The 14,047-nt window shown below is 40.2% G+C and overlaps 1 protein-coding gene across 50 annotated transcripts in view; it reads left to right on the forward strand.

The window, feature by feature from the left end:
* The window catches only part of camk2b1 (calcium/calmodulin-dependent protein kinase (CaM kinase) II beta 1), a 76,280-nt gene that overhangs the window by 60,716 nt on the left and 1,517 nt on the right, over window positions 1-14,047 (forward strand). For 26 of the 50 annotated variants that reach the window (XM_032514947.1, XM_032514994.1, XM_032514992.1 and 23 more), the window contains 8 exons: window positions 1,262-1,310; window positions 5,274-5,363; window positions 6,542-6,685; window positions 7,320-7,496; window positions 8,287-8,362; window positions 8,447-8,541; window positions 9,265-9,498; window positions 10,536-14,047. The exon at window positions 10,536-14,047 is cut by the window's right edge and continues 1,517 nt beyond it. In XM_032514947.1, coding sequence (XP_032370838.1) covers window positions 1,262-1,310; window positions 5,274-5,363; window positions 6,542-6,685; window positions 7,320-7,496; window positions 8,287-8,362; window positions 8,447-8,541; window positions 9,265-9,497 — 864 coding nt within the window. In that variant the 3' untranslated portion in view covers window position 9,498; window positions 10,536-14,047. Of the gene's footprint in view, window positions 1-1,261; window positions 1,311-5,273; window positions 5,364-6,541; window positions 6,686-7,319; window positions 7,497-8,286; window positions 8,363-8,446; window positions 8,542-9,264; window positions 9,499-10,535 lie in introns of those variants that run through there. The other 24 variants (XM_032514991.1, XM_032514995.1, XM_032514997.1 and 21 more) reach the window with 3 other exon arrangements.

Here is a 14,047-nt window from a genome sequence, read left to right on the forward strand (position 1 = left end):
CACAAGCCTATACGTCATTCAGGTCATTATCTGTGAAAGGGGGCATGGCCGCATCATAGGAGGGCGGGTCAAATGTCACCACTAAAAAAGGAAGTCTCTGCTGAGTTCATTGATACCTCACACAAGCCTATACGTCATTCAGGTCATTATCTGTGAAAGGGGGCGTGGCCGCATCATAGGGGGGCGGGTCAAACATCACCAATAAAAAAGGAAGTCTCTGCTGAGTTCAATGACACCTCACACAAGACTGTATGTTAAACGGTTCAAATGTTATGAAAGGGGCGTGGCTTGAGTGACTGGGCATGGTCATAATATAGTTAAACGTAGTGCAGGGGCTGAATTTTCATAATATTGTAGGTGGCGCTAGCGAGCCATTTTTGTGCGCCCATTCCAAAAACCATTAAAATACGTAAATTTTCACTAGACTTGATGCGACCGCCAAATTTGGTGAGTTCTTGAATATGATAAGTCCTCCAAAAAGGCAATTCATTTGACGGAAAATAATAAAGAATAATAATAATTCCTTCAGTTCCAATAGGGCCTTCGCCGCTGTCGGCGCTCGGGCCCTAATGACTGTTGACACACTGGCACATTGGGCTACTAGGCTGATGGGTTTGCTTGCATGGTTTGACTTAAAAGAGGTTGGATGGTTGTGGCATTTGTCCTTGTTTGGTATCTGTTTTTGAATTGAACCTGCATTAATTGGTCTTTGTATATTTGCTGCTTTGTAAACAGTTTTGTTTTTGTGAAGATTGGACATGAAAGCTTATGAAAATGCCCCCTGCTGTAGAGCTGGGCAATATATTGATATTCTATCAATATCATGATATGAGACTAGATATTGTCTTAGATTTTAGATATTATAATATCGTAATATGGCATAAGTTCTGTCTTTCCCTGGTTTTAAAGGCTAGATTACAGCAAAGTGATGTGCTTTTCTGAACTTACCAGGCTGTTGTAACTGTTCTATTATTTTTCTTTACCCACTTAGTCATTACATCCACATTACTGATGATTATTTTTTTTTAAATCTCATTGTGTAAATATTTTGTGAAAGCACCAATAGTCAATACTACAATATCGTTGCGGCATCAATATCAAGGTATTTGGTCAAAAATATTCTTTTTTCTCCATAACGCCCAGCCCTACCCTGCTGGCCTGTGTGTTACCACTCATCTGATGTGTGTCTTCATATGTGTTCAGCAAAGATGTGCGCTCTATTATGTTTGATTCAAACTGGCTGTCTATCTCTGATCTCCAGGAATCATCAGACAGCAGCAACACCACTGTGGAGGATGAAGATGTGAAAGGTAATACTGCAGAGATACAAGCAACAACACCATGACAAATTCCAAAGCTCCAAAGCTGTTTGCTGAAGGTCCAAATACTTGACAGATTTTGCATCACCACTTGGCATTTTTGCTGTATTGTTGTAATTTTTTTTAGCTGCAGCTAGTCAGTGAACAACTCCACAATGAGGTGCCTTTCATGATCATAAATATCACATGAGGCAGACAGTAGAACAGTAGAATCATTAAAAATAAGTGTATGACAATCCCCAAATAGCATGCTCAACCAGAAAGTAGAGAAGATTTGGTTGACTGCCTTTCAGTTGGGCTTGTTAAGTTGTCAGCTTTGTAATGGTGAAATGTGTCAAGCTCTGCTATCACCTTTAACTTACACATGGAATTGGTTTTATTTAATTATCCTCGCAGTAAAAGCTGTTACTGGCATAATTGTTGTACCTGAGTGAGCCTTTTTCAGTCTTTCTGAAATTGGGCACTGTGAATTTTTAAGAGAGCACACAACAAGTCTTCTTACAACTAGTGTTCTGCTTTGCATGGGCTTTTTGTTTATTAGACAGCAGTATCAAGAGCCTGAGGGTGTTAATGCGTTTTAATGCCAACTGTTGAAAAATACTCTTTTGGGACCGGCTTTGTTTTCGTAGTGGCTTATTAGAGCATTTTTTTTTCTCTGTCTCTGAGATATGTTTTATTTTCTGACAATGAACATTTGTGTGAACGTGATTCTTGACCATTTTTAAAAGCTCACAGGTCTAACGTGGCTTAATTACTTTTTAGTTTTTGTTATTCAGTTGCTGTGTGGATACTTAAAATATATATTAGCTTGAGCTTCCTGTCCATCATTGCAGTGCCTTGATCTGCTGTATTTTTTACTTATTTTTTTCAAAAAGACTGAAGAGGTGTGTGTGTGTTTGGGTGAGGTGAGGGGATGCTGGCAAATGTAAGAGGCCTTGTAATGCTGTTATGGTTTGGCTGTCTCAAAGGTGTTAGTTTTTGGCTGAAAATGTAATACTGAGAAACACACACCTCTGAAATACCAACATGCCTGTGTGGGGTGTCAGCTTGCAGAGTTGTGTTCTTGTGCTGTTTGTGCATAAGTTGCTTGTGGCTGGAATTGTGTAATGAACAACATCTTAGTGGTACATATGACACACATCAGCCAATAACTTTACAAAGTGCTTTTGTGTCTTGCCTTATTTGTCCTGTGCGTGTGTGCGTGTGTGTGTGTGTGTGTGTGTGTGTGTGTGTGTGTGTGTGGGGGGGGGGGGGGGGGGGGGGGGTTCTGCTTATCTATGCCAACACACTCAAACACCCCTGTTCTCCACATCAGAGCTGAGTATAATGCACCTAAATCGGGTCATGAATGTATCATTTCTGTGCCAGGAATATAGAACAGAATGTGCGCTTCCATCTCCTCCTTCTGCTTTCTGTAGAGGCTTTACTGCTATGTCACATATTCCCTAGCAACCATGGAAGAGCCATCATGTAGATCTGCAAGAGAAATAAACCAATTATTACTACACTTATTAAGTAGTGCTCAAGTAGAAGTAGTACTCTTATTTTACTGGTATTGTACTCATTTCAAAAGCAGAGGTTTTGGTTTGAAAGTCTCCTTAAGTTAAAGAGTAACTCTAAAATGTGCTCAATCATCTATCTCACACTCAGATCAAACTTTAGTAAAGTAAAATGTTTTAAGTGGAGACATTAGAAATTAGGTAAATACAAGACTAAAAAGTAAACATATAACTTTAGAAAAAGTCCCAAGTACACACTGAATCTACACAATTCCAGTATCGGAATAAATAATCTATATAAATGTATTCCAACACTTTCATCCTTGGCAGGTGTTGTAGTCAGTATAATGACTAAGAAAAGTGGTGTCAGTCAGCATAGGACTTTTGTTCCAGTGAAAATAGAACCGCATGATCAGCTGGATTTGTTTAAAAATGTTGTCCCAGTGTCACATTGTAAGCTGTCTTTAGCACCAGTCTCTTGGGCTCTAACCTAATTCCAGAGCACAAAAGAAACATCTAACCTTCATTTTCATTAGCATATAGATACATAAGTAAAGCAAGGTAACAGCTTCAGTGGCTCGTTTAACAATTTATGAGGAAGGGATGTTCTCATGTCGCCCCCTGGTGTTAGCATTTATAACTCTTTGTCATAATTGATTTTTTGCTAAATGAAAGTTGATACATTTTTTCCCTCACTTTTAAAATAATATTGAGACAATACTGTGTACCAACTAACTATGAAACGCCTTGTCATTGACAGCATAGCAACACTATTCTGAAGTCATTCATTAGGGTAGCGGAGAGTGGTGCTTTAGCATGGAAAATATGTAATTCAGTTAACATGCCTCCTGAATGAAAGTCTTGTAACATATCAGATTCATGCACGTTCACCCTGTTGCTCATTTGAAATTAATAATTAAAACTACCTATAGTGTGGAAGTAGGGTAGGTCAAAGGAGCATTGCATCACTTGAAAATCCTTTATACCCCCAGGGTTCTACTGTAATTTCCCTGTACACACAGTGAGAGTTATGCTCCCCCTACCCATTTCCTTTCCTTCAAAGGTCCAGAATTGGAGCCCTAGCAGCCCACCCCTCTGGCAGGAGAGGGCAAGGGCACCTTGGCAGGGGTGTTGGGGCATCTAAATTTAGCCCTGGTGGCAGAAAAAAAGTGCCCAGTGTGGGGTTAAAAACACACCACCCTGCTAGCGCCACCCTTGGATAGCATTAGGCTCACACAGCAGTTTTAAGACTCTTAAGGTACTAACCCGCAGCCAGTTAGCGCCAGAGAAAACTACAAGAGCCAGGTGAGTGTGGGAGGAAGGGGATGGTTCGTGGAATAGTTTGTGTCATGTCGGCCTTTGTAGGATCTTGTCAGGGTTAGGGTTAGACAACTCGACAGCTGGTTTGTAACCCAACCCCTGCAATGGCTCTTGGAGCATCTGAACACATATCTTTTCAGTACTCCCAATGCTTTTATAGTAAAGAATATGTTACGGAGAGTTTTCTGAGGGCTGCTTGTCGTTAATCTACAGTTTCACTATGTAGGTGATAATTCTTTTACATCTGTTATGATTTGTAGGATAACATGCTGTTAAATTGCTCTGCCTGACGTTACTCTATTTTTTTGACCTTTGTTGAATTAAGTGCTAATTGATGGGATGTTTCTGCATTGGACTTTCTAGCAATCACTAGTCAGTCAAGCAGTGTAGGCTGTACTGGGACATCTTTTTCTTTGGATTTCCTGTTGATTATGTTTGGTTTCTTAGAGTAGGATCATGCACGTTTATAGATGCAGATGTTGTGGATTGTTTGTCTTGGTCTGTGAATTTTGTGTTACTGTTGAAACAAAACTCAGCAAACAAAACAATCTGTTTCCTCTCCTGCCCAGTCTCGTGCCATCTTTTTCTTTTCCCGCAGGGACTCTTTTTTTCCTCTAGTTGTCAATGAGCGTTCATGTGTTGCGTTTTTCTCTGTGCCAACTGATTAAACAGACGAGTAATAATGAGTAACATCCGACTCTCTCTCGCTCTCACGGCCATCACTGGCAAGACTTTTATTAGAGCCTCAATAAAACCTCACATGCAGCAGCAGCTACAGTGGTAAATCCTGATGTAATGGAGCCATTAACAGGGATAATGAGGAAAATGTTTGTTTTTCTTTTTCAACGAGATCTGGTGATGCAGGGCTGTCAGTGAAAAGTAGCCATAATTTCTCAGAGCGGTATTGGGTTTGTCATCTTTCGTTTTGTTTCGTTTATTTCACACGTCCTAATTAAACACAATTTCATGAAGTACAATGATCATACACAGGGCTTGTATTTATCTACCCCCACCATGTCATCTCACATTATCATTCGTTGCTTTTTTGGGTTTTTTTGTGCAAAATGTGTGCATGGATTTATTCTCTCTCATCTCTCTCATGTGTGTGTTTCATCTGCGTGTGCGTGCATATCAGGAAAGAGCTTAGACAACAGCTCGCTTAAGGCGCAGTCCAGCACAAGCTCCCAGCCAGATAGCGCTCAGGGCTCCTCAGCTGCTGTGTACTGTAAGTCAGCATGGCCCGCCAAATGCAGCCTGTAACTCACACACATGCGTATGCTCCAGCAATTCACCTTGACAAAATCCTTCCTTATGTGTATGCCATTCAGCGTCCCTGCATGTATTAAAAGCATACATCTGCTGCCATTTAGCACCACTAAATCCCGCTTTAACTGTACCCTGACTTTATTCCTCAATTAGAGTTGTGTAAGTCAGCCCCACTCCCACGTCTTACTATCAGACAGTCTAAAACATTAAATAACAACATAAATAATCAACAAGCCATTCTCTGAAAAACAGTGAGATGTTTTGTAGTATTTCTACTCTCCCACTATACCATCCTCCCTCCCTGTTCCACCCACACCAATTGTGTATAGAATATCTCGTTGTCTCCTTCTCATGGACGTACGTAGAATAGCAACACAAGACTGCTTTATTATAATATGTGTTTTAGGTTCATCAGACATTCCTAAGCATTGTCTTTTATGCTCCATTCTTTGTCATCGAGAGCTCTAATTATACATCCAGTGCCACAATTGCACAATAAATGAGACTTCATTCATTGCTGTTAAAGGCCGGTTGGTACTGTAACTATTTCCAATACACAATATTTTATATATATTGTTATGTTGTGTTTTCTACATCCCAACAGCATTAAATAACTTATGTGCGCTGAAAAGATAGTGAAAAAGGTCAGTCATCATCATAGCTGCTGTAAACCTTGCGGTCCACTTGGAAAGAACCAATGAAATGCCTCCTTTCCCCACTGGTGTACGAGCCTAAGGCTCAATGCATGTTGTCGCTGCATTGTTAACAGTTATTTATGGTTTGAACATTTGGTATGATAATATTAGGTGTTTGTTTATCAGTGAGGCATGAAGTAAAATTGTGGTCCTTTCTCCGCCCAGCGTCACAGCAGTGTTCCAGCACGTCTGTGTGTGGGTCGGAGCCCCGAGGGCGGGGGGACGGGGTCAGATGGAGCCCTGAGGAGATGCTACTTTTTAATCTAGCTAGCTTTTCAACATTACCAACCCTGTCTTTAATGCTTGATATATCTTCCCCTTTTTTGGGCTGAATTGCCGGCTTGTCTTAGTGCTCTCCAGGACAAAGTTTGTTCATTCAGGCTACAATACTATGGTCAACCTTCCATGTCAGTGTTCCTCCCTTTCTACTGTACTCCCTAAGCAGCCACAAAGTTTGCTGACCTGCTGGGCTCAGTGCGTAGGGGCTCAGGGCCCACATCTGACGGGGAAGGGAGAACCAGCACTCCACCTCCTGCTGCTCTCTCCGCCCCCTCCCCTCCACACACCCCTGTTGTCCCCATGCAGAGTAAGTAGAAAAGTGCTAGAACAGGGAGTGTATAGTAAAGGACCACTGGAAGCAAAATAAGTGTCCATGAGCCTTTTATTTGCCTAGTTTTTGAAAGAAAGGAAAAAGAGTAAAGCAGGTTATTTCTAAGCTCTAGTTATTTTATTTACACAAAAGGATAAAACATTTGGGTCCAGATAGTGTATATAGTAAGATATACCAATACAAACTTAATAGCTTTTATTAATTTCCTTCAAAGTCTTACCTTATTATATTAAGTGAGTCCAGACAGACATGGATGTAAACTGTAACTTGTCTGGTTGGCGGAAGCATACAACTTCAAGTCGGTAATTCTAGTTTAAATTATGTTCTTTATATTTAAAGTAAAATTAGACATTTAGTAATAATTGTATGCAAATAGAGGACTTCAGACAAATTAAGGAACTGAGCGCTGAATTTCCTCTGTGTTGAGTATGTATTGCAAAACAAAGTAGTTTTTTTTTGTATTAGTAATTAGTAAGGTTGCAGACACTGTGGTTTACTTACTGGAACCACAAATAAATATTTACTTTTTTCTTTATTCCTTTATTATCTAATCTGTTCTTTTGCATTCCTCCACCCACCCATCCATCCATCCGGCCTGGACGGCACTCAGTGTCTCGGCTCACAGACTTGGTAAGCAGTGTTCGCAGGGTGCCTGCGGCCCCTGCACCCGAGGTTGACGCTGCTCCGGCGCCGGTACCTAGCGCCAGGCCCACCCCTCCACCTGCACACACCACCTCCCCACCTCCCCCTCCCTCCCCCTCCAGCCTTTCCCTGTCTTCCTCCCAGAGTGAGTACCAAGCATGTCCCACCCTGACCCTACGCATATTAGCCAAACACGGGGCGTAATGAAATAACATTTCCTCGCAGGCCTGTGCTTGAGCAAGCATTTTTAACAGTCAGTGTGTTCTGCTTTTGGTAAACCGGCACATAGAGTACAGTACAGTGTCGTAAACTGCTCCTTTGTCAGCCAAGTTGGAAATTGAACCATTTGGATGGGTGTGCTTTTTGCTTCTGGGCCTTATTAACTTCCTTCTGTCTGCCATGGAAAGTACTGCTGACTGCACACAGATTTATGCATTGTTTGGTTGCTTTTGAATGGTTGTGATGCCTTTAAATACACAGGTAACCTTGCTTGTGGTGATATAAGGAACTTCCTTGTGTGTGTTTGTATTACGGTGTCTTTGACAGTCGTTCAGAATCACAAGGGTTTCTATTGTATGTGTGTGGATGTTTGTATTTTCTTTGAAATTCATTCCCAAACTAATTCAAGAGTGACTTAACTTGTATAGTGTCAATGTTTGTTGTATAGAATCCACCCTGAACACAATTACAGCTATTTCACTATACATTTTTCAACTCATTATAAACAAGAGAAGCTGAAACATTAGTTTCAGTTTTTTCACAAATAACAGTTTCTCAGGGAGTATGAATGTACAGTATTTTGGGGTTCTAACTTGCCTGTGCATCTGTGTTGTTGCGTGAAAATTAAAATGAATAAAAAAACAACTGCTCTCCATCTGTCAAATTTGTGATTGTGATTACCTCTGATTAACCTCTGTGCCTGCTTTCCTCTGCAGTACGCAAACAAGAAATAATCAAGATCACTGAGCAGCTGATAGAGGCAATCAACAATGGAGACTTTGAGGCTTACGCGTGAGTCTGTGTATTTTGTGTTCAAATGCATTATTTAAAATGAGCTTTTATCTTCATAAACATGTCATGCTCTTTCCTCTTCAGTAAGATCTGTGACCCTGGACTGACTTCATTTGAGCCGGAGGCGCTCGGCAACCTGGTAGAGGGGATGGACTTCCACCGATTCTACTTTGAGAACCGTAAGATTAATAATGTATTGTTGTTTTTATTTTTAAATCACGTTTATTTCCTATAATAGTTTTTTTTTATCTTCACTTTTAGTGTAACCATGCACGTCGGATTTGTTTGACTCACAAAATGTGGCTCAAAAAGAGAAATGTGGTCAGTCTTCTCATTTAGCGGCTGTAGATTTTTTCCTTTTGCTGGTTTCTGGTGTCAGAAATAGACCACATTAGGAAATATTTTCACAGGAAGCAACAAATGAAAAATGAAAGTAAAGAAATCATAACAAAAGCTAGAATTGCCAATGATATTCCACAGCCCTCCCAACTATGCCATGAACTACTACAACTACTATTTCTAGTCATAGTTCCATTATCTTTATTTGTGACTATAAATACCCCAACTGGCACCTTCAGATACCGCCTACCAAGAACCTTGGTTTCTCCCTAAAAGGGAGTTCTTCTTCACCGTTGTCGCACCAAGCAATGCTTGCTCTTGGGGGAATTACTGGATTTGTTGGGTCTTTGTAAATGTGGTCTAGACCTACTCTTTCTGTGTTTCTTGAGATAACTTTTGTTGTGATCTGATACTTTGAATTGAATTGAAATTTAATTTAACTCCACCGACTGAGATGATTAGTGTTACATTTTCACATCACATTACACACTTTGTTGAACATGTCCTCAAAATCCAAACCTTGCTCATATTTTCTCCTGACATTGTTCTTGTCATCTTTACAGTTCTGGCTAAGAACAGCAAGCCCATCCACACCACCATCCTGAACCCCCACGTCCACCTGATTGGCGAGGACGCTGCCTGCATCGCGTACATCCGCCTGACTCAGTATGTTGACAACCAGGGTCGACCACGGTCCAGCCAGTCGGAGGAAACTCGCGTCTGGCATCGCAGAGACAGCAAGTGGCAGAACATCCACTTCCACTGCTCAGGCGCACCAGCTGCGCCACTCCAGTGAGGTATGGACTACAGCAAACCTGACAGCAGAAGGTGTTCAAGAAGTTCAGAATTTAGAAATCTACCTATAGCGTTTGTTTAATGTACAAAAAAAGTGTAAAAGGAAGTTTTAGAGGTGCCTGTCAGACTTTTGGACTAGTCTGGCTCTGCTAGACCCTCCTCCAAAGTAGTGGAACACAAAGGATATAGACTACCTGTGGATAGAGCCGGTTTAGCGGTTTCAAGCGCTAATGCTAATCTAAGATAACTGGCTGCTGGTGGTAGTTTCATATTTACCATGCAGACCTCAGTGTTCAATCGTCTAATCCAGAGGTGTCGAACTCATTTTCACTAAGGGCCATACTGGAAAAGAAAATCACATCAAGATCCAGCCATATAGAGTTAACTGACATGCATACATCGTAAAAAGAAAAATATCTTTGACTGTATTACTGCATGTCTTTTTTTCGGTCATTATTGTAGCTTTTTCCAGGGGGGGTTTTGTGGCTTTCTCACTTGTTTTTGTCACTTTTTATTTTTATTTGTTATTGTTGGTTTTTGCAATGTTTTGTTGCTTGTTTGTCACTGTTTTCAACTGTTGTCGCACTTCAGTCAACATAAAACCCTAAAAAGTCAGCAAAGAGTTAATTATAGAATTTAGCAAATCAAGCAAAAAAAAAAGATTAAATTTTCAAACAACCTGTTTGTCAGCCTGAATATGAAAACCCTCTTGTTCTTTGGGAATTTTATAGTTGGTAGGTCTGCTAAAGGTATGTCATGGGAGTTTGAAAAACAGTTTCTCGTCTATTTAGTTTGGTGCACAATTGGCCATAATGTATTGTGAACCTAAAATTGATATGCGGGCCGAATCAAAATTTGCAGGGGGCGCATTTTGCATGCAGGCCTTGAGTTTGACACTTGTGCTCTAATCTAACTTTAACAAAAAACTAATAAGCATTTATCCCCAAATGTCAAATGGGCTGCGCCTGCGCTGATGTCAGTCACAATTTCATTGACATATATTTATTTTATTTGACACTGTTTTCTTTTTCTTTTTCAGGTTGAATGCCATAGTTTTGTCTGTCAGGGGTGCTCTGCTGGAGAGAGGAGGAGGAGGAGGAGGAGGAGAAGGGAAGGGATGGGATGAAAGAACAAGTCCAGCTTTGGTTTGGGGATGGGCTCTTCAACAACAAACCCTGCCTCACTGGACGCCCAGCCTCAACCCCCCAGCATGCATCTCTTCTTTTACTACTACTGCCCACTCGTCTGTCACCTGCCCTATAACATCTTCTGACAAGTATCAAACAAACAGCTTTACATCCTTCACCCCTCTTGTTTCTTCCTCTTCCCTCCGGCATACTGGGTGGGGGGTGGCTGGGGGGGGGGATTTTTCAGCACTCGGTGTGATATCTTCTTCCTGTGGTCTCTTCGCAATTCCGCAATTTTTGTGACACCAACCCTGTCCTCCTGTGAACCCACACTTGTGTGACATAAACACTGCACTGGAAATACAGTATGTAAAGTTTTAAGTCAAATCTATTATTATCATGACTATATTATTACCGTTATTATTATTACTATTATCACACATTTGTTATTGTATATGTAATTTGTATAATTCGAAATACTCAATGCCAGTGGTTACTAGAGTTGAAGGAAATCTTTTTTTGTTTTTCTCTCTAGCTTTTTAAGAAAGCATGTTTTTTCTCCCCCCTAATAATAGTGGCTGTTTTCTATTGTGGCTATTTAAGTGGAAAATTATATTGGCATTTTTTTTGTAATTTGCTTCCTGTATGTGAGCTATAATTCTGCACCCAAATTCATACTCAACATGTTTTAGTTAGTTTGTTTTTCAAGTTTCCTTTTTTTTTTTTTTTAAAGGGGTGGTGTGTGTGTGTGTGTGTGTGTGTGTGTGTGTGTGTGTGTGTGTGTGTGTGTGTGTGTGTGTGTGTGTGTGTGTGCCTGTGTGTGTGTGTGTGTGTCCACCTCTGCTCTGTGTGTGGTTATTTAAACCAGACACAAAGTGTGTTCTAGTCCAAACATGATGACTGTACAGTTTAAGGAACTTGTTGCTTGTTCCTTGTTGCAATGTGAACAGCAGGAGAAGGGGTTTACTGAGCTCTGTCTCTTTCTGCCTCAAACTGAACGTTTCACACTTATAAAAGTGGCAAAAACAGCGTCCAACAAGAGTTTTATCATGAACTCACTTTTCCATCTTCATGGATAACACCATAATGGTAGAATGCCCTGCGCTTTTGGATTCTGAATGACGAAGAAAGAAAAACTTTTTTTTCTGTTAGTGACGATGTTCCTTACATTATAATAACACATATACTTTTCACATCGTCACAAAATAGGTTGGTGTGTCGTTGGATAACAAGAAATGATTTGTATGTTACATGTTGTAACCAGAAAAGCATCCAGTCCAAAGAGGAGATATCGTAGCCAATATCAGAAAAAACAACTATGATTCTTTAAAGGAATCATTTGATTTGAATTCAGTTTTTGGGATGACATATTTTAAGTCAGATTCTGCTCTGATTGAGCACAGATGTGTACAAGCATACATTTAGAAAATTATTTAAACGTGTGGCTATACTGAAGAAAGAACTCTTACAGGTAGCATCATTTCTCCTTAATGAGGTGGAGGGGCACGACAGGCTGCATGGACACAAATCCCAGTCCTGTTTTAAAGTAAAGTTCTGGACTAGGTTGATCTTGGACCAGAGAACTATAAACGGGTTTAACTGGACACTAACACTAACTAACATGTTGGAATAATATAGTGTTTCTATACAACAAACCATTTATTCTAGGCTGTCCTATTGTAAAAATACTCAAATCACAGCTGTAGTTCAAGGAGAAGAATTCACCCCCATTAACTTTTGTAAAAATGTGTAAGAGGTAATATTTGGAAATTACTAAATGCCTCATTTATCTGATCAGGTCAACTGCTAGGTAAAACTCATTAACAGATGTGAAAGAACTAAAAAGATATTTTCAAAAATGTAATGTTATTTCTTGTTAAACCAACTTGTGATCTTATGAAAAAGGCTTCCTGTTATTATGAAATATGTTGGCGTGGTATACGCCAAACTATAACATCAAAGTATCTTGTTATAATTGCAATATTTTCTCATGACAAGAAACTAAGCACTATTTTTTTCTCACAGTAGTTTGCTCAGTTTAGCGTCGATCCTTTTTTCAACAAGTGTTTGTTTTTCAGGCTATTGGTGTTAAAAAGGTGCTGCGGGGTTAGTGGCTTCTGCTGTTGCTAGGCGACAGCTGAAACCTTCTTTAAACTTCAGCGCTTTTTTCCTATATATTTAACTCACTAAAGCTCGGTGCTGTGGGGTACACAACATCCAAATGACAAACAAAAGAAGTTAGTGCTCTAAAAGCAGAATCCCAGAGGACGCCTGACCTTTCTCACTTCCAGAGCTATAGTGCAGAAAGATGGTGCCACTGCCTCTTTGTTTATTCAAAGCACATACACTTATAGACCCATATCAGTAATGAAGAGTCAAGGGTGTGTATGCTTGAAACCTCCACAAGTGTGCGAGGAGTTTTCTGCCGTACCATGAGTTCATAAACGTCTGCAGGTAGTGAGGTTTGCTTAGGGCTTCTCTGTTCGGAGGTCTCATTTCAAGGCAGTCCTTTGCCACAGTGTGCAATATTTGTGTGTGTGTGTGCGTGTGAAAGTATGTACAGTACATCTGTTGCTCTCTATGTATTCTTTCCAAGTCAGGAGAAATATTGAAGATGTATGTTGTGTGACAGATGGAAGGAGAAGGCTTTATTTCGGAGGACGTATCAGTCCCCTGCCTTCAGCCCAGGGCTTTTTTTTTTTTTTTCTTATGACTGAATCTCTTTTTTTTCTATGTATTATGTTTTTCATGTTTTATCAGCTTTTTATTATATAAAGTGCTTGTGCCAGGGGTGACGGGATTACTTTGCAGCACTGAAAACTGTTTTTGTGGGGGTTTGACTTGCCGTCAGCTCCTCCGTACTTTGCTCGTCCACCATTGGCTGCCTTCACATTTGTCTCGCCCCTATTGGTCAGACCAAGATATTAAAGAGGCCAGGCAGTCAGTTTGGTGAATAGTCCTCAGGTTTCTATTTATTTTGTAAGTGTATTTATTTATTTTAGTGGAATGATTTTATTGTGCTCTTCTCTTTTTGTTTTGGTTTTGTTTTCCTGTTGTACGACTCATGCACTTGTGCAAGTTCTGTCCATTGCTGTTCAAAGGGACACCGCTCCATGTAAAACATGAATGTTTTAACGGGATAGTAAACCCAATTTGCATCCTGCATGTGCTTTTCTGTAATGACCAACATGGTGTGAATTACCTTTTCTTTTTCTGCTTTTTTTTTTTGTGCAATTTTAGATTGAAGTTGTTTTTGACATCATTTTTTTCTGTTTTATGATGTCCATTGTTTTGCTTCCACTTAGGTCATTACCACTTTGCCAGAGTGGGACATCTATGACTTTAATAACTCATGATACAGGATTGAATTTTGGAGTGAATTATCCCTCCAAAGCTTTATCGCCTTCTTTATTCTTTTTTTTTT

This window comes from Etheostoma spectabile, chromosome 5 (assembly GCF_008692095.1).
Source record: "Etheostoma spectabile isolate EspeVRDwgs_2016 chromosome 5, UIUC_Espe_1.0, whole genome shotgun sequence".
NCBI lineage: Eukaryota > Metazoa > Chordata > Actinopteri > Perciformes > Percidae > Etheostoma > Etheostoma spectabile.